This window comes from Drosophila simulans, chromosome 3R, assembly GCF_016746395.2.
Source record: "Drosophila simulans strain w501 chromosome 3R, Prin_Dsim_3.1, whole genome shotgun sequence".
In the NCBI taxonomy this organism is placed as follows: Eukaryota; Metazoa; Arthropoda; class Insecta; order Diptera; family Drosophilidae; genus Drosophila; species Drosophila simulans.
In genome coordinates, this window is record NC_052523.2 from 23,116,957 (window position 1) to 23,138,514 (window position 21,558).

Consider the following 21,558-nt stretch of genomic DNA (forward strand, 5'->3'; position numbering starts at 1 on the left):
TTGTGTGATTTAATTTCTAACCGCTATGGCTTCTTGCGCTGCATTTGCATAATTGCATTTGCCGCACATACATATATAGGGCGTCCCAGCTTTTTCCACTCCAATTTCAGGCCATATTTTCACCCATGTATGCATGCCACCCATGGAGTTTTGGTTGATTGCTGCGTTTTGTGGTTTCCCGTCGATTTTCCCCCCCTTTGAATTGGATTCGGCTTACCTTTTTGTGGTTTCGCACCTTGTCGGGATTTAAGGGAAGTGAAAGGGCAGGATGGGAAAGTCTGGTCTATATCATACCCTTCTCTACGATTTTCTTACAAGAGAAAGTACAAATATGTCCTATATCTTAAATGAAATCAAATTTCCTATTTTATTTAATGAATAATAATACAACTTGATTTTCTGTAACTTTCCTCTTATCTCTATTTTGTTCATTTCCACCTCAAACATATGGAAAACTTTCGATTGTGTTTCCAGTTCACCAACGGGTCTGCCCTTTTAATGCAATATGTAATGGTTTCTTGCGTCGGTTGATACGCTTTTTTGTGTTTGTTTTTTATTTCTGTCTAGGCTGGGGCCCCCTTTGGGAAATTGTTGCTAGTTTCATGAGTCATTTGATAAGAACAAATGATAATTGTGGCGCTGCTGCAACGAAAATAACAACAATTAGAGGAGGCAGCTTGTTTCTATGCTCATTAAAATGGAAAATGGAAAAGCGAGAGAGCCGAAAAGCAAACAGAACTATTTCAAGTGCACAGTGAGGTGAGAAATTCTTTCGCCCACCCATTTCATTTCTAGTGGGCGGGTGGGTGTCAGTGGGTGTGGCAGAATTTCCCAACTAGCTCGACATTTTTCACTCTCACTATCGCGGCCTCTATTCACAAATTATTCACACACGAGACTCTATATGCAATATCAAACGAGCACGCAACAAAAAGAACAATAACAACTACAGCAGCTGTCGTAGAAAAGGCATAAAAATTTTAAATTTTTGTTGCCACCTTCAAGGTCAACGAATATCGTTAAAATGCCTTGTCGTTGGCCTGAAGAACCAGAAAACAGAAAGCATTTGTTTGCCATTAAGCTATACGTGTGCAGATCAGCTCTATATATATATTTGAATATATATGAATATATGCACAGCCGACTGCATAAGAGTGAATACTGAATATGTGAGCGCAAAAATTCATTCATTCATGGGCCTCACATGATTGATAAGGAAGGCGGCGGCCTGATAACTTTCCTGCCCAATTGCCTTTGACTTGGACCGAGCGTTATGAATATTAATAGTTCGGTGACGTCAGCAAGTGCATTTGACAGATGACAAAACAAAAGATCAAATGCAAATGGCGAGGGCAGCCAAGTGAATGAAGATGAATGGGGGTTTGAATGGGAAGGGCTCAGAGTTATAAAAATACATGTGCACTAAACGAAATTCATTCATTTGATGTATTATTTGTATGTAATTGTGCTATAAAAAGTAGAGTAACTTTTACTTTGGCCAAACAACACTTTGTTTAAATATAATAACACAGAAGGTGAGGAAGCCAGTGTTTCGAAAATATTCACATAATCATGAATGAGGCGGCACTTTTCTCATTACCAGCACTGACTCAACTGACAACTTGGGCTGTCACAAGCATTTGACATTTACATTTGACTTGGTCAGCGGACAGACGAAAATAGCAACAACCACCTGCAGCACACAGGGCGTAACTAATTTGACACAAAAAACAACAGAAATTGGGGGGTGGGAATAGAATGGGGACTTCCCCGAAAAGTGCACCAAGTTGCCATCAGATCGACCATCATATACATACTGTAGTTAAATCCATCAAATGGATGAGGGGTCATAAGCTCAACTGCCAACATGCAATGGCGTTAAATTTTTATGCGTGCCATGGAATTATGACACAGTGTTTCTGGGTGGGAGGTTGCGTTGCAATTGTGGGTGTGTTTTTCCATTTTCCATCACCTGGTCACGCCATGCAGATGGAAAGCCGGAGTTTTCCGCCTCAAGATAGCAGGCCAGAATTCGCTGGAGTTGGTGGAGAAAAGCGAAACTTACACCTTTACATTTTACAGCCATGACATCAACTTTGGAGTGCGACACTATCTTTATGGAGACATCGCAATTTATTAGATTGTGTGCTTTTAATTTTATCGCGTTGATTAAATATTTTTGTAATCTCATGTAATTGTTTAAGCCGAGATAGCAAGGGAAGTGTACTTTGCGAAAATTAACTCATATACGCTAAGTGACTTTCAAGAATGTACTATTAATAGGAAAACTATATGCAGTGATTTACGTTCAGTTCACCACGGTAATTAAATATTTTTGTTAGTCTCATGTAAATGTTGCTGTGGATATGGCCAAAAAGATAGCAATAAGAGGAAGTGAGCTCATGGTTAGCTTACCAGCTATCAAGAAAGTAAATTTCATTGAATATTTAAATATGATCTTAAATGTAATCCAAGATATTAGTTAAGCTACTAGACATGATAAACATGAGTAATCATTGAGATGGCCGGTCTGTAATTAGCCCACACATTTTCGTGTTCATTCGAAGCCAACATCAACATCGAGTGCAACTCATGCCAGTTGATGGACTTGGAGACCGAAAGCCCCAATAACCTTGAAACGGTACTGGGCTTACGTCACTGGGCTCCACAAATAGAGCCGAAAAATAGACGACTATTGTCCAGCTCGGAGGCATTAACCCACTGCCACCCCCCAGTGACCACAGCACACAAGTGACAACGATGAATGTCACCGAGACTTTTGACGGCAGCTCACCCACTCGATGAACACGAAATTGGAGCGCACGCTTCATTCGCCGGCAACGGTGAGCCGATAAAAGCTCCACGTTCGCATAGCAAGTGTAGTTGAATAGATATGGATACGGATACAAATTCGGATGATTTACGGCTCCTTCGATAGTGGCAATGGCAGGTTGCTTGCCCAGTGGCCACTCATCGGATCACCTATAAAAATAGACAGCCAAAATAAACGTAGACGCGGAAAAGTCGAGCGAAACTAAGGCAGCTATTTGAAATTGGCCGAATCAAACAATAATTCTGAACAAATAAACGCTATTTGTAGATCCGCATTCTATGGCCAACATATGCGGGAAATACAACACCTTAGCCAAATTCAGCAAAGTGCTAAAAATGTTTATTGGCTAATTTCAATGACCAAAAATGTGCAAATGTCTGTTCAATTAAAATGCCATTCCGCATAGTTTCGGCTTAGCAACTAAGGAATGCTAAGCGTTAATCGAATTATTGAGTACCCTGGAAATTGAAATTGCTCAGAAAATTTCAAAAAAGTATAGACTAAAAATGATTATATTTAGTATGCAGATTAAATATTTCTTTATAATTTCTATAACCTTCAAAACATGTTGTTCATTTTGATCATCGATTTTCTATAATCACTTTGTTTGCCAAATTAGCTAATTTTCAGCACGTTTTCAGTTAATTTTCTTGGAAGTACTTACAGTTCACTTATGGCATATGGTTAATCTTTCAAATAATTAATATTTTCGTTCTTAGCTGATAGTTTTGTTGAGAGGGTGCGTTGAACTCTAGGCGAGGAACTTACATTTTAATGGAGGCTCGTAAAACGATTGCTCATATTACGCATACGACACGTGCGCCGCAATGGCTTATTAGCAATTGGCGCCTTTGTAGTTGCTGTTTTTTTTTTGTTTTTACTCACAAAATATGATTGATCTGTGCGGTGAAGTATTTCTCTGACGCCGCACTGTGGGATGCTGGCGCTGACCCAGTTTCGTTATTTACTCTCAATAATATCTATGAATATATTCGCCTGACAAAAGCGAAACGAAAATAAATTCTGGACCATTGTTGTTGTGTTTTCTGAGCTGTGAGTAAATTGCTTATTTATATTATTCGGCCAGAAGCCGCGGCGAAAAGTGACAACAATGACGTCGTCGTAAGGCAAAATGAACACCAAGCAAAAAGTGCTATTAATTCGCCATATCCCCTTGGGTTTTGCTGTATTGTTTGGCTTGCGGTCTCACTTAATTGGTTTTTTTTTTAGTCTACCCAAAGTTGAACCTAATGATCCGTCATCAGCGCTTACGTATACGTAATATTGCACTGGCCGTGTTGCCCCCGCAAAATTGTGGGCGTTTGTAACGCTCTGTAATAATAATACTGACAGAATGGTTATTTCGTATTTCGTATGCCATAAAGACTGATAAATTATTAAGTGCTCATGCCTGACATGAGCAATAATTTGCATTGCTAATTCGCAATTTGCTAACCTGCCATGGAAACAATTGACAGTAGCCACAAAATGTATATTTTTTGACTGTGCGGCAGAAGAACTAAACAATTTATGCATACTAATGTTTATGGTTATTAAAGCTGACTTCTGGGAAACTATTAAGTCATTAGAAGCGGAGCCAGTGCGAAGTCGCTAATTGGTACCGAAATTTGTGCAGATTTGGCTGTCGCACTTCTGACCTCGGGTCAATGCTACATTTACAAGACCCAAAGCCCTTGTCATTGTCACACGACAAGTGAAAAGGCGGGGGGAATCAGCGATGAATAACCCATGAATAACCCAAGACAAGGCCATGACAATTACATAATTACCAAGTTGTGTGCTGGCAATTAACTCGACACTCCACTCGTTATTGATGGCGCCCGTAGCGAGTGTAGAACGAGTGTCCTTTGCGTTCAATATTTACACTCGTTAAGCAATAAAATTATTGAACATCAATTGAAGCACTTTTCCAATTTTGCCTTTGTGTAGGGGCCGTCGAAGGCTGCGCACTCAGATTTAACCCAATAAATGTCGATCTAAAGTGCGTAATGTAAGCGCTAATTGTTCCAACAAACCACAAAATATCTAGCAGTGGGAAGTGCGGGTCATCCGCGGGTTCAATGATTATTAATCAAATGCCAGTTTAATTATGCGACTTGTTAGAGACGGACGCACAGACACTGGCAATGGTACGAGTATTCGTGTAATCGCTCAGAATCCCCGCTTTTCCCTCTGCGGTCTGTGGCTTCAATTAAAATTCGTTCCGCCGATAAAATTGATCGCCCAGCGAGTCGGTCCAAAAATTGAAAGTTTACGACGAACTCGTCTTTTTTTGGCACTAGAATGAGTCGGTTCGGTTCTTGTGTTCTTGGCGCCCAATCGAATGAATGTCAAGTGTGAATCCATTGAAGACCATTTCACTTGATGGCCCTTCGTTGTCTGTTTGTCCCTCCATTTATTTTTTTTATTACTTAATATCTTTCGTTTCTGTTTTTGGTAAAGTATTTTGATTGTTTTCCTCCTTTTTTCATTCTGTATCTTGGAGTCGCGTTCCTCTGCAGTTCGTGGCGAAGTTTTATCGGGTGCGGTTCTTCGACTTCAGTCTCTATTCAGTTTTTGCCTTTTTTTGCAGTTTGTTTCCGATTTCGTCTGGATAAACCAAACAAGTATGATTCCGCCGATATTCAATACTCGTTTTTGGGTCTCCGCTTTTGGGCTTCGCTTCGCTTCGCTTTTCTGACATTGAACTTGCCGCTTAATCATTGTCAAAATATACACACGATCACAAACAAAAAAAGCAAGCCATTGCATTCAGGCTTTCGATAAACAAATTTGGTTTTCCTTCGGTTTTATTGACTTTTCGCTGCTCGTATTTGCATTATAAATTAGTTTTCAATTTACGGCACAAACATTGACCAAGTGACATCATGAATTGTTCGAGATTTTTTACAGAAAGAGTTTAACTTCACCAAGTGATTAATAAACTATCTATGACTTTCAAAATATAGAAATCTTAATTGGATCTATAATTGAAGATACTATGATATCGGTTGATTGTAATATTATTTTACTACCAATACAATTATCATTCGGCTTCTTTTTTTCCCTGTGTACTTGTCAACAATATTATGTGCTGAAAGATTTTTTAAGCAAACAACGAACAAATAAAAGCAAAAGTAAATCCGCAAATCCGTGGGCGCCAACCATGCAGATGCGTGAAAAATTCGAAGGGGAAGGGTAATTGAGCGAAAAGCGAAACGGAAATGAAGGAGCTAAATATTCCAAGACGCCGCGATTTGTTTGGCTATTTTTAGAGGACAGAGCTGATGAATCAAATATTTTCCAGCGCGAATGTCAAGGCGAATTTCCCACTGAATGGGTCAAGTCAAAGGTCTTGACTCCACGCCCCAGAGATTGCATTTATGCGCTGTGATTTACTGACTTTGACCCCCGACAAATGCGAGGTCACCATTTATCTTTGGTCAATTTGATGGAGAACATTAACTTATTTCCATGTTTGATACTATCCCAAACTCTTTTCAGGCCAAAGAAGACAACATCGCTATTAGGAGGAGGCCAAGCCCCAAAAAGCGAGGACAATACCGCCGTGGACCCATGCAAATTCTGGTGAAATCTCTTGACTGGAGCCGCAGCTGAAGTTGCAGCTCGCCGATCCAACTGGCGCAGATAGATTGCTCGCGGAGCACATTTCCGCACTTGGTGGGACAGTGGGACTAGACTGTTTGTATACACTGCATCCATCCAGCCGAGAACCGATCCACACGATGCCCGGCCACTTGCACGCCATAGATCTTTCAGGCCAGGCCTGCAATATTTGAAGAGCACTGCTGCTGGTGCCGCAATCTGTGGATGAATTGTAATAAATAGCCAGACAAACGAATACTTGGCACAAAAATAAATAAGAATCGAAGAACGCGGAACGAAAAGCGCGCCGCACGCATTGCAACACAGATATCTGGATTCGTAGCCATTCGAGGTGTGTGGAGTGCATTGGCCAGATCGCTTGGGTCATAATCACTCCTCATCCAACCCCATACCACTTTCTGGACTTCTGACTCCACATAGACGTAGGTCGCGGCCAAAAAGTGTTCCAGCCCAGAGGCAATCGCAACCGGAGCGAGGTGTACACCTTTGGCACCATGGAGGGCGGTTACGTCAACGAAGGTGAGTTGCAATCAAATCAAGTCCGCGGACTCAAGTGGGTGCCATGCGATGCTCCAGAATGCCTTTGCTCGTTGCAATTCTCATTTTGAGTTTGAAATGCTGTCGATTGCTTCGAGATTTATTGAATTTCATTAGGCCAGTTTCTTCTTATTTCTTTGAGTGCTAAATGGCTTGGAGTGTAAATGAAATCCCATGCAAATTACCTTCTAAGCTATTTTGAAGATTACAGAAGTATTGAGAAATTGTTTCCTAATTAAGCTACATTTATCATTTTTGGTTATTATGAAAGCTTAGATTAAAATATGTATACTTTTTTGGCTGAAACAGCTTCTGCCTTTTAATTATGCTGCTTTAAAATCGTTTAAAAAGATTTAAAATCACTTGAATTCGTATGAATACATTTAGTTGACATATATAAAAAGATATTTATTATTCAAGCTCTGAATTCTTGGCTTATTTATTTCGATAAAATTGAACATAAAAATTATATAGTTCTTTTTTGACAAAGAAATAATTCGTCTGGCTTTTGTACATTTGCACGATTTATTCGAAAACCAAGTAAAGTTAATTACTGGGAAATGTTTATTTCATTATTCATAGCCGCCCACCAGTGCATATAGGATATATGGTATATAGGATATAGACGCCATATAGACACTTACATCATGACGGTTTTCGACAATAGATACGAGAATTTGCTCATTCATTTTGTGGTTTCTAAGCGATAAGCTCACCTATAATAGCTAAAAATATTTCCCGCACAATGCAGCATTCATTCAGCAAAACACCGACAGATGTTTGACTTTGAATTCGAATTTTCGAAAATCTCAAAAGAACGATGAGATCTGCACAGTGACACCGAATTCTGCAATTTATCAGCAATGCAATGCGAATGCGAATGCAAATGCAAATTATTCAAACAGACACTTCACTCACCATTAGTCAGAGCACTGAGGCAATACATCTAGATTTGCAATATTTGTTCTTTTATTTTTTGGCAAACACTTTGGCTAATAGAAATAGACAATTACGTTACCTGACTGAGTCACAGCGCATCTCACTAATCCAAAAATCAACGAATTCTTTCAAATACCTGCTGCAGAGGATTCTGACGCCATAATGGGCGTGGAAAGTCCAGGTAAATTGAAAGATCTTCCATATATAATCACTTGTTCTACACACGCATAATTATGGGGAAACTGGATTGCCATTTGAATGGGAGGAGGAGGGCCAGCCACTTTGATGACGCCCAATTAAAGTCTGAGATATGGGTGGAATTGAGCACTGAAACCCGTTCTGCCCACCAGTGAATCCCCCATTTTCGTAGGGCATCGCAATCGGTCGCTGACACTATATACATATGTATCTTAAATCTTGTGACGCCACAACTGCCAATGTCGCATTCTATTTTTGCTTTGTTTTATTTACATAAGCGGATTAGAGAATGTAAATCACAGACCAAATTGGTCATGCCCATCATATTTGATTCTAGGAATATTCTATATCTAAAAGTTATCTATCTATATTGTAAAAAAAGGAAACGTAAGTAGTCAGTTCGCTGACAACTGAATGTTCCACAAAAGGCAAAACTGACTGGCTGTCTGTCTTTCAATTTCAAGCGGATGCTGGGCGATTTCAATTAATATTCATTTGGGAGAAGGCAAAAACTGTCATAAATTATCGGTTTTTTGCAGTTCCTCGAGCGGCGTCTTCAAGTACGTGGCGTCAAAAGTGCAACGCGGTCACGTCTTTCACGGTTTGAAAATTATTTTCGAAACGGTCTTATGATGTCATCTCGGTTTTTAAGGACTGCAAGCGAAATGAAACGATAATAAATTGCCGGTTTTGTGAATGCCAAAACTTTATTCCTGGAATTCGATTCTTTGCGCCAGCATAAAATCTCATATATCTTCTTAGGATCGTTTGTCTGGCCAAAGTCGCTCTACTCCACCTCCGCGGAGCCAAAAAAAACAGTTTAATTTTTTATGTTTATCGAGTTCGCAGGAATTGCTGATGGCAGTCGAAATTTTTATGTATTTATTTGCTCTTGAATTCGGTACATAAACACACTTCACAGCTGCGCAAATGGTTTAATGAAGACATCTGAGTGCGCCATTAAATTGTAATTAAACTATGTTTGCCAGCAGCGTTTATGACATTGGAAACGTGCTGTAAACAAAAGAAATTATGCTGTAAATCAAACACTAAATTAGTCATGCTCGGTTCGCTTTCAAACTGACCTTGTGACCTTGCGCGGTCCGTGGACTATACATTTTATATGTAAGAACATAAATAAAAGACCAACGATGACGACAGCATGACAAATGCCAATGCCCCAAAGTTTATGTGCCCCACCGGATATTGGCTTAGATACCCTGGGAAAAGGGTATGAATATTTAATCATTAAATGGGAACAATTCAAACACCTAAAGATGCTAATTATCGAATGATCTACAGAGCTATTAATGTGTTTCAACTACCAGAACTACTAAAGTTAGTTAGCATATTAAGAGTATTAAGAATTCGACTGGAATAATATTTAATCCCTTGCCTGTTTGGCCATCAACTTCACCTTTTGCGCATTGCGCTGCCAAGAATGAGACTGTTTACATAATGAGGCCTGATAAGCTATCAAAATTTGCATAAAGCTCGCTAAGCAGCTGAAATGAAGGCGTTAAGCCTAACACCTCCAACTTATGACAGATATAAAGAGATCTGAAGTGGGCCAGCAACACATTTGAATTGCCGTCAAACAACTTGGCTTGGGCATTAAACTTTTCTTTTTTAAATCGTTTAAGGTGTTCAATTACACGACATGGAAAATGCATCTCAGGTTGCTCAATGTCGGCATTCGAATGGGCCATTCAATATGTGATTTATACTTACGTTCAATTGTACGATCAATTGTTTTTTGAGTGACACATTTCGCTGCACAATTTTCTATATAGAGAATTATTTACTTTTACTGTCCCCATTTCCTCGAAATGTCAGTTTTCATTGGCCACTGGAAAATTGCATTCTCCAACGCCATTTGTGGTCCAAGTTCAGGCCACAATCGCTGGCCAATTGATCGGTTGCATTAAGAAGAACACGTGATTTGCATTTAAATTGTTTTTGGCCTGCTCCTCGTTCGACTTGCAACGGAATTCTTCGCAAGTCGCCGTGTTTATTTGCATTGGCGCCTCGCCGGTTTTGAACACTGGAACATAATAAACATAATATACATAACTAAAATATATTTAAATATATCGATCGATACTTTCTCACTCACAATGACTCATTTGAAACCAAGTTGCTGCTATTATATTTAAATTTAAGGTATATTAAAGCAAGTCTTAGCTTTTTTCCCAGTGCACTTAGCCGGTTTTGGCCCTGAACATTTATCGACTTGACCAACAACCAGCAGCGGCAAAACAGTCGTGGAAATGACGTCAGCTCTTGTGCATACAATTGAAATCAATTTGCAGTAGCGCCAATTGCTGTTGACATATTTCATCTAAGGCGTTTCATTTCATTGCGAGCAATGAAAACTATGCTCATGTGGATATGCAAATTTAATTTTATTAGTCAGCAGAAACTGAGTTTTGTGCGCATGCGCGCAGCCATGTTGATGATTTTTATTGGGGGCAATGTTGCCAATTTGAAGCATATGCATATGAAAGTGGAGAAGTAGTCATCAGACTTTGGCCAAATAACTTGCGAAATAGGAAGTCAACTTTGAGCTGTCCGTCTGCCGAGTAAATCATTGCCAATTTCGCGGGCTAAGAACAAGTCGAGCCATTCATTTGCTGTCGATTTTATCTTGCCTAAGACTAACTGCCTGTCAAATCTTAAGCATTTTTCAGCCACATTATTTAGCCGCTTTATTGGCAATAATAATATTAAATAATTTATTTTAATGGTCTGCCTAGCTAAATGGGGCTAAGTGATTTTCGGTGTAGATTTCAAGCTCGCTCTTGGCATGCAAAATTGTGTTTGTGCTTGGTTTTTCACCAACATTCTCGAACGAAATTAGCCAAAATGGCCAACACAAAAGACCAGGGGCAGCTCGTGACTTAGCCACCGTCACTGGGGATTGAAAGAGTTGGATTTGCATCAAAGTAAACGGCGTTGAAGGCGCAAGATGCTATCCGTCAGTCTGCAAAAGCCGGCACGTATTTGAAGCCCCTCTAGATTGGCGTTTAATAGTCAGATAAATTGTGGTGCCTCTGGGCACCTGAGCTGCATATAAGACATAGACGAACGTTTGTCATAATGCGGAACAGATTCTTATCGTTCAATATAAATGACAGGGTGTAGATACACAGACATTGGTTGAAGTTAAGTGCAGATACATCTGTAGTTGGATCGCAGTAAGCATCGAATTTGCCACCCACACACAACTCATAATTGGATTACTCCAAATTCCCATAATTGGCATCCGTAGGCCAGCGCAAAAAAGCAAGAAAATAAACGGAAATTCCCCCTGGCAATTAATCAATTTTTTTTAATAATAAAAAAAAACCTTGGGCTGTGTGGCGTAGGCTGCTTCGACGATTGGACACTGACAAGCCCTCGGGCGGAGATCGCATATAGATGCTGGATTTTCGAATGTATGTTCTGAGGTGTTGCGGGCTTCATTAAACTCAAATTAGCTGCCCCTTTCGTGGCAGTGGATAAATGACAGCGATAAATCAAACAGCATCCAATGTCGAAAGTGCGAGTGTATCTGGTGGATCAGAGGGCCTGGATAAGCCACCCATCCACATGCGAGATCTTAAGAACTTGGCTAAAGCCACTTACGTATATCATTTTCGCGGAAACCTTACTCATATCGGGTCAGCATTTCCTTAGATCTGAGCTAATGTGGAACTTAAGGCACACATTTCTGACAGGCAATTATAAGCAAAATGTTTCAAAAATACTTTCACCGAAAAGGCGTGACAATGTCACTGCCAGGCAGCTGAAAACGAGAGCCAAATAATTTGGCTGACAGCCAAATAGCTACCGATTAAATGAGCTTTATAAAAAACAAGAGCTAAATAACAAAACAAAACGTCAAGTTTACAGTGTGCAGCCATAATTTAAAATGCGAATATTTCCTGAAAGTAAATAATAACTTAGGTATATTTATGCCAAGAAGCGTGTGTAACGAGCAAATGATTGGTTATATACGATGACACCTTAATGCCCATCAAGGACAAAAAAGATGAGACTATTTAATTATACAAAACTATGGTTTATGCACATTACGAAATTACGTGCCAATTTACTTAATTATCTGATATGGAAAAGCACAATGGGCGTATCTACTTTGATGGAAAGTGGGTGGGTCCAAGTGAGATATTCACTTTCGATAAGAATCAAAATGCAAACTGCATTCCAAAAACAATTGGCCATAAATAAAATATTAGAAATATTATAAAATAAATTACTGAAGCCCAGAAGGTCGCACATATTTTCCTTTAAACTTTTGTAAAATCTTTCATAAATTTCAGCATTTTACTCCCACTTTTAAATGTATTTTTTATGAATGAATAATTTTCCGTTGACTCGCAAATATGCCAGCAATTGTAAAACGCTTAAGCGATTTATAACAAAAACGCCAACCAATTTATTTAGTCGTCAAATCAGAAACTCATCAAAATTGTTGCATGCCATAAAACAATCAAAACTACTTGTAGAAAAACGCAACGTTTCTCTACTTATCAATTGCGAAAAATTGTAAAAAATTAAGTAATTTTTTTTGCCACATTCACTTGGGTTACGTGTCGTTGATAATTAAAACAGGGAATTGTTTTTTAGAACTCAAGGCAGTGAAGTGACTTGAAGGGGCTACTATGAAGACCCCTCAATAAAATTTAAGCCTATGCCACTGACAATTTGAACAGAGAAGTGCTTTTCTACCCTTTTTTGGTAGTTTTGGAGTTTATTCAACCTGAAGTAGTTATTCTCGCCAGGTAGAAATCCACTGCTTTTATATCGTCCACTTTTTTATGGCATTTCGTGGACATGCAAAGTGTTTTTTTTTCAGAGGAGCTTCACCCACGAGCTGCATGAGCGGCTTTTTAGCTTTTGTATCTTGAATCTCGTGGTTTGGCCGGCTAATTAAAATTGGGTTGTGCGAGTTTTATGAGTGTCTAAAAAACACTGACGGCTGCTTTGTTGCCCGGTGGCGTCATAGTCATCGTCCGCATTGGCCAAATGGGAATGAGCGCTAATTTAATTTACAAATTAGCCGCACTCGAAAACTGCATGGCAAAGTGTCGAATTGAGTGCTTTAATTTGTCATTTTTTCAGCTGGGGAAGTTTGTGCCTGGCATAATGTAACAAAGTGATCGGTAAACTTTGGACAAGGTATATGACTGGAATTTAGAATTAACTGTTTAAGTGCTTTGGGCGGAATTTTAAAAATAAATTTGGAGCAAACGTAAGTGAGTCACGTTTGTATCGAATGAACTTGGTAAACTTGATAACTATCTTAAAATTCATTCACATTTCGTGTTGTTACAAACATTTGTCATATCCTCAACTATAAAATGCAATTACCTCTTCTTTTATGCTTTTTTTTGATACCCTCTACTTCATATTCCACAGCCACTTGATTGTTGCATGCGAAATGCTTCGTTTTGCTTGGGCGTAATGGTAATCGTATGGTAATTGCTGCAGTGAAGCGAATTGCATTTCGAGTTGCACGTCTGTTGGGGCATGAAGTGGCATGGCGAATGGCCGGGTGCCACGCCCACTACGGGTAAGGGTGTCAACGGCAGTCGTTGATAAATCACAGCCCAAACAGCCGAGGGAAAACATTCCAAATCTCAAGGCTTGTTTGGATGCCAAATGTTGTCATACCCACTCCAGAGCATCTCGAGAACTTGAGATTCCAGTGCCTCTTGGGTGCAAAGGTGGCAAGTTCTGTTGGATATGTCACCATCTCATCCGCTCGCATGCGGATACAATGTGTTGGGGGCAGCTTTTCTCATCGAGGGGGGATCTCTCAAGTGTGTCAGAATAACTCCGTGATATACAATTATAATAACGTCTTGGCTGTTAATTCTTGCCCCAACTCTTTTGGCTACCGTTGGGTAACTGCAAATAAAGCGACTGGTTTTTTTTTTGTGGTGTTCAGTTTCTTTGGTGCTCTGCACCGGAAATGTGACCCAAAGGGGTCCAACACATCTGGAACTGGTAGCTGCTTCCAGTCGACGACGCATAATTAAGTGCATTGTCTGGACGACTTCATTAGTTGCCTGCTTTTGTTTTCCCTTTTGCAACTGGAAAATATTGAATATTAAAGAAATACAAATCGCGGTTTCGAGCGGGTTATGTTAATGCTATGTTTTACTTTCCATTTGTTTGCTTTTCTTTCAAACAAAACACATTCGAAATAAAACTCGGTGCAATTCAACGAAATCGAGTTGGCAGCGGCGGAAATCAAAGCAAATGGATTGGGTCAAGCTCGGCCAGAAAGAAGTAAACATAGCTAAAAAGTTGAAAAAGCCCCGAATAAACATTGCGGCTTTTGTGAGTTTTCCCGATGAGTACGAGATGATGAGAGATTCGTTCGTGGATGTGACAACAAATGAATGGTTTATTACCTCTGCTGTGCATGCAACATTAGCGATTCCGAGTTCCACGAGTTATGCTGACGTTTCCGCAGAATTTTTCCGCACCCACGAATCATCGACTGGAATGGTTCATTAGACCCATGCGAAATGTGGTGAAATGGGGGAGAAAATAAAAGCACCAGAACAGGGCTCCATTGGAGTTCCTCGACACGTTCTGGCCACCGAGTTCACTAAACTCGTGGCCGATGCGATCAGTTGGCTGACTCCCCCCTCTCTCTAGCCTTTATAAACATTCAGCAATTGACAATGCGAGGCGGCCAACATATTTGTTATTGTTAAGCCTAATGTCTGGGCTTAACCTGCCCAGCTGCCTCGGCAAAACCATTAAAAAGTAAAATAAAACTTCGAACGAATGTACTTTTGTTTAGCAACTTAAGTGGCGGGCCAATTAAAAGTCTAACGCGACTTTGTATGTGACATAATACCGCTGTGTCAACTTCGATCTTGCACATGTTCCTTGTGACCTATATAGCATTTCTCCCGAAGCCAAACATGTGTTTTGATTTTCACTCGGCGTTAATTAATGCTGAAAGTGTCATGAGATTTCCTTTAACTCGTCAAAAACTGGGTCACTAAAGTAAAAGGGATATGCAAAAAAGACGCCAACAGATTCCTGACACATGGCGGGCATTAAGAGGCAGTGAATCAACCCAGTTTCGCACCTCCAACTCCTCCATATGAAAGACGGAGGAGAAGAGCGTGAAAAGGGATTCCACACACCAGCGGCTGGCTATCGCAGTTGGGGCATCTTTGTCTGGGGCCAGTTGAATGGAACTCACTTGTAAGCATGACCAGAAGTTGTTTACATAACCCACATACCTCGTACCCCTTTGGGGAAAATGGGTTATCATTAAATATGACACAGTCAGCGAACGTATCCAATTGAATTGTGTGTGTGAAACTCCCCCCAACATGGACAATTAACGAAAATAACAGGGCTGAGAGTGAAGAAAATGGAAGAAGAAACGCTTGTTTGACTGCCTCTGATTTCGATGAATCCGATAAGATATCACTTTTGTTGGGCGAAGAAAAGCTGCCACGGCAGTTTGATGACGTAAATGCGACAATTTCTTTCCAATTAAATGTCAGCTTTGTGATAAGAATGTATTGTTTTTGGGTCTTGCACAACATAAGTAGTGTTGTAGCAGTTATTTTGTTAAATATTTCCGGACTCATATCGAATTTCCCAGGAAAATGGTGTTGATTGCATTAGAAATAATTAATGAACATGCCATTATAAATCTGATAAAATTATAATTTTTTTATGCCATTCTTAGTGTAGAAAACTAGCAGTTTGTATAAAGTTCCACACCGTTTATGTTCTTCGATTTAGCCAAATCACTTCCTCACCAAGTTCAAAGTCGAGCAATCAAATTTTTGTTATGGCTGCTATTGAACTCTAGTTAGCGTCTACATGTGCTCCAAAGTGTTTGTGATGTTTTGGCATTTAACGCATGATTGAGTCATTAAGATATGGAGTAGTACCCCCCTCCCCCTTCCCATCGATCCTCTACGCGTAACTCGAACCCACAAAAGCAAAGTAAAACGATCTGGTGTATGTGTGCGAAATGCAAACAGTTGCCACATTTAGGTTTTATGAGTTAAGTTCATTTTCGATTTCGTTTAACGACGCAGCCAAACCAGAACGTGTATCATAAAACTAACCGATGGGAAATGGTATGGGGGTTCCGAATTTCGGATAGGTGGTTGCCTGGGCATTCGGTTTCGTTTGAGTGATCAACTGATTCGATGATTCATTCATTTGGCGGTTTTCAGCTTGGACGTCGTCGGCATGGTGAACTCATCAGATTTTGATGGTCGGGAACAGAAAGTGCTAAAAGATATTATAAATTAGGTTCGCAAACAGGCATTTTCAAGGATTTTTAGATGGCAATTATATTGGGCTTTGAGTGTCAGAGAAATATTGATTAATATCAGAAGAAAATTCGCAAACAAGTTTAATTAAAATGCAAATAAATTGATTTCCTGTGCATTTATTCCCTTATACATTAATAGTGATTATATTTAAGCATCTCTGTTTATTTACACACTGCAATCTGGGTGGCATCAAAACACGGACTACTCGGAAGTGATTTTTGAGTGCCATTGTTCGTTATTCTATAAATGTGCAAAAATCATTTGGGGGAATTCAAATTTCCTTATGGCTAATTATAGACGTGGCTGCCGATCTGCCAAAGTTGAATAACACCGAGGTGCTGACACACACACTCGCAGATTGCATGAACAAATGTGCTGCAAATGTGCGTTTTGTATTTTTAGCGATATTTGAAACATTTGGCGCCGGCAATCGGCAAATCGCCTCTGTGTAATTTACACTCACGCATCGCTGGCAAACAACAAAGCGGGGGAAAATCGATTGGCGGAGGGGGGGGGGGGGGTAGAGTGAATGAAAAATCAGACCAGCCCCCTGCAGCGACACGTGCCACTGAACGCATTTTCCTTTGCCGCTTCGATTTTCCCCCTCTCAACAGTCGCGGCGTCAATTTAATTAAATGCCGTTCAATTTAATTGCCAACAAACCGAATTCACCCGCACCTACATATGTATCTAAATACTCTTACTTTTAATTTCCCACCCCGCATTTCATGTTTATTTCCCATCATTTCGCTCACATTGATCAATCACACGCTCATCATACATTTAGTTAATAAAAAATCAAACATCCAATCATTGCACCTTGCTTTCCTAATTCATTTGGCTTCAAATTCAGCTTGCTCTCTGTTTTTTCTTCTACTCCTTCTCGTCGAGCGCAGCCATCATATCCTTTACCAATCCCAAACTGCAAATGCCATTGATGGCATCTGCCATTTACGCGCCCACCACAACCACCACCACCACATCAACAGCCGGCACTCCGACATCAGCCAAAAACGCATCTGCATCCGCAACCGCATCTGCTTCTGCTTCATTATCATCGCCAGCAGGTCCTTTGGCTGCAGGATCGGCCAGCACATCCTCTGCCGCCGCGGGCGGAGGTCCTTGGCAAGGACTCGTTGCCAAGCTGCGTAACTTTAAGCTCGACGATACGAAAAACATACGAAAACGTTTCCATTTCGATTACATTTCAAAGGACAGATTTTTGGGTATGTTTCAAAATTTATAAGAACTGTTTTAATGCTGATGTAAAAGAGATTAAAAAGAGGTACAAATTTGCCACTCTAATGTAGTGTTGTATAACTTGCATAAAAACAAGCCAATGACTTGTAGAAATTAAGGCAACTTTATAGATATCGCACCATATAGAGAACATTTTTGTACGCCGATCGTTCCAGAAGAACCCGACTTTTAATCAAAGCGAATTAGCATTTTCATTAACCATGTTCGTTAAACTTTACGCGTTCGACATTCCCACATTAAAGTCGAATTGCCCCAAAATGTCGCGGGTGGGCGTTCCCATTTTTTGGTGGCGCCTCACGCTTGCGGCCCACACAATTTCACCGCATTGAACAAAAGGCGGGAAAACGGCTTGATTTGAATACGTTTTATTGCCGCTTGACGCTACTTAAACTTCGACTTGTGCATATTAAATTGATATTCGGGTGGGGCATGCTGCGGTGCTAATGAAGTAACAACGGAAATTGTGGTTCATCATGTGTTCATCAGAATCAGATTTGGTTCCACCTCCCACTCGGCGGAGCAGCAGCGGCAAACAAACAATAAATTTGGGGTAAATGGAAAAGTCGGAAAAGCTTTCAGGTCGCTGCTATCACTGAGCTATGCTTCTTGACAACTGATTTATCAGTGGCACACGAGATACGTGTGCCCCCTTTCAATCAGCTTGCAGCTGCAGGTGGTGCAGTTGGTGTTTTTTTATTTTCGGCTGCACCACATAAATTCCAACGCACCACCGTGGTCGAAGATCAAAGCCGGAGGATGCCGGTAATGGGGAGCAGATGTTGGAAACCCTCCCACCGAGATGAACTGCAGATACATTGCAACAGGTGGAAAAAAGGTGGAAAATCGATGAGAGTGCACGTTAGAAAGTTACCGCAACCTTTCCACGAAACACGGTCGCTGTATCTGAGTGAAATTTAATTAAAACACACTGCCAATGGTTCACTGACATACCGATGCCTTTCCTATAAAAGTGCCATGCGCACACATCATAAAAAGTTTGAGGCCTCCTCCTCCACCTCCACCTCCTCCTCCTCCTCCACCTCCACCTCCTCCTCCTCCTCCTCCACCATCGTTGAAGGCCAGCGGGAAATTGGTAATGGTAATCGGGCAGTGGTAATTGAAAATTCGCAGCACGTGCTTCTGTTTCTGCTCCCGTTGACACAGTGAGTGCGGAAAGTATGCCCACTTCATGCCATCTGATAAGCTCCTCGCGAGCTTTTTTTCCACTTGTTTTTTATTTGTTATCTACTTCCGCGAGCGTTGGCATTTCTGCTTATCACGATCACGGTTTTCTGCTTATCTGATGATCACGCACTTATGTATTTTTAGCGCAAGGTTTTTAGATAAGACTACCAGGAAAAACGCAGTTTTCCGTCGAAGATAGTGGTGGAGTTTTAGTCATCTTAAATTGAGTTAAACTATTCTGTTTATTCAAAATAAACCCCTTTCTGCAGAAAATCATTTGTTCCTTACATCAGTTCAACTGATCGCATACTTTTGGTCGCCACTGTTCTATGCGTTTTGGCGCAGGTCCAACAAGTTTGGTACTTCTTAGTTTTTTCAACGGACTGTTTTGGCCCTTATAATGAGCTAAACATTAATTTTCACTTGAGTTAATTTTTCGCCATAAAGAGCGAGTTTAACGATCGTTTTAGGCCAGCAACTCAGCGGGGTGGCTGGAAAACGAGGGTGGAGGGGGATTGGTTTTTCACATGTCGTTCTCGACACTTCGCTAAATGGCCCGCTAACATTCTGTGTTTTCCAAAGCACTCGAGCCTTGGCTAAATTATGCTATAAATCAGTTTGATGTTGTTGCCATCAATTGTTTACATGGACGGAATGTATGCATATAATGCATTGGCATTCCACGCATTTCGAAACAATAATTCGAAGCGATGATCTATAAACAAATTTTGAATGCAGTGAAAACAATCAATTAATTGGACAAAGCATAAACTTTATGGCCCAGTTGTAAAACTATAGATATGTGGGTGTGATAATTTCCGATGGCTTCGTGTTCTTTTGGGGGAAATGCATATATATGTATAATAAAAGGGAAGAAAACTTCTTGATTTATAAGCTTTTAAACTTCTCAATCAGAATCTCTGATACCTTGAATTGTTATTAAATTGTGTTTTATATATTTTCCAGGCGGTCAGCTGAAGACCAAAAATGGCCAAAAGTACGTTTTCAATGGACCCCCATCGGGGGTTTATGTCTCCAAAGCCTGCCTGATCATCGCTGCCTTCATCACCGTGCTGGCCCTACTCTTCACCATTGCCATAACCTATTTTGTGACCAGGCAGGGATTGAATCCCAAGGAGGTGACGCCCAGGTGAGTGCTGGTGAACCCGATCCATGTTAAATAAACGGGTGTGGTTTGCCTATTAAGTTTGGCCGGGTATTTGCTTTATTTCGCGTTTCCGTTTTGCATTTCTGCTAAACGTTTTGGCAAGCGTGCTAATTGGCAGTCGAAGGCTATACATATGACCTCATTCGGAAAGTGAAAGCAGTTTATGCTTTTCCTCCGACGCATTTCGAGGTGTGGAAGGGTCAAACGAATGAGAATTGGGTGTGACCCGAGCACTTTGCATACAACAACGAGTCCAAACTGATTTGTATCCTTCCACGCAGTTGCATCACCGCCGATCATCCCGATGTGAATGCGACGCCCATCCAAACCGCCGGCTGGGTGAGCATGAATTCCCCGCCTCCTCTGGAGGCAGCCACGCCCACTGCGATGGCAAGTCCCACGCCTACAAACACACCCACCGTAACCACAACCTTGGCCATGCCTGCGTCGAGTGCGAAGCCCGAAACCAGGATGGTGGATCCGAAAGTGGGTGACATTCCGGCGGTGGAGCCAGCAGCAGGAGAAGTCGAGGATAGCACGACCAAGCCCATCAATCGTCCACTTAAGCTCTACGAAGGATGGCGTCCACTTCACTATAGGTAAGTGAATCACTTAGCCACTTGGAGCAACAATTGCTCTTAATGAATATTAAACCAAACACGCGCCGCAAGAACCTCATTCTGCTGAAATTGCTTTGCATGCGCGCATTTCAATTTCAGCGAAGATGCAGCTGACATCTAAATTGCTCACTCAGATTTTCCACAATTTCCGGCTCTTTTTGCTGCCACTGCAAATGCTGGAATCGATCTTATTCCTATCACGCTGACACTTGATAGAAAACTGTATCAATTTGTCTAGCTAAAACGTTGTGATCAAGATGTGTTTTGACAAGCTAAGACATTTAAACATTTAACGAGATAATTGGGATTAAGCCATCAAAAGTTTAGACAAGACAATTACCACATTTCAACTGGTGATAATGCAGTTTATAACACAAATTATAAGCAATTAAAGATTTATTCAGAAATTTGTAAACTTGCATCACATCCACTGGGTGGAAACTTACATAGAAACTGAAAAAAAGGATTGAAATAAACTAAGCAGTAGTTCTAGAAAAGTTTCCCAAGGAGTGTGCTATTAAATGGCAAATACATGCTAATGGAGTAAACTTATTCTCATAAATATGGATACACAGCCGCCGAGCCCTTATCCTTATCCTTGGCAGCTACTCCACTGGCATCCACCCCAAACCTAAGCAGCCCCATTGACGTCACTTTTCTGTGCTCGCGCGGGTACAACACATTTACTTTTCTATTTCTATGGAAGGAAGTGGGTCAAGGATTGAGCCGTTGCAGTTCAGTAGTCGCCGTGTACCAAAGTGGAGAACCCACCAGCCAGCCACTTGCAGTCGGGCTAACAACTTGTTTAGGCCACCGCAGGAGATGGCCAGTTAGGAGCCAAAGAGACCAGTAGTCAGTGGG

General features: G+C 40.8%; 1 protein-coding gene across 4 annotated transcripts in view; it reads left to right on the forward strand.

Moving 5' to 3' along the window:
- LOC6729795 (aminopeptidase N) overlaps positions 1 to 21,558 on the forward strand; it is a 29,043-nt gene that overhangs the window by 2,359 nt on the left and 5,126 nt on the right. Inside the window, exons 3-7 of one of the 4 annotated variants that reach the window (XM_039295412.2) lie at positions 6,338 to 6,979; positions 8,082 to 8,117; positions 17,361 to 17,690; positions 19,876 to 20,059; positions 20,359 to 20,676. In XM_039295412.2, the coding sequence (XP_039151346.1) occupies positions 6,955 to 6,979; positions 8,082 to 8,117; positions 17,361 to 17,690; positions 19,876 to 20,059; positions 20,359 to 20,676 (893 nt within the window). In that variant the 5' untranslated portion in view covers positions 6,338 to 6,954. The remainder of the gene's footprint in view (positions 1 to 6,337; positions 6,980 to 8,081; positions 8,118 to 17,360; positions 17,691 to 19,875; positions 20,060 to 20,358; positions 20,677 to 21,558) is intronic. The other 3 variants (XM_016177631.3, XM_039295413.2, XM_016177630.3) reach the window with 3 other exon arrangements.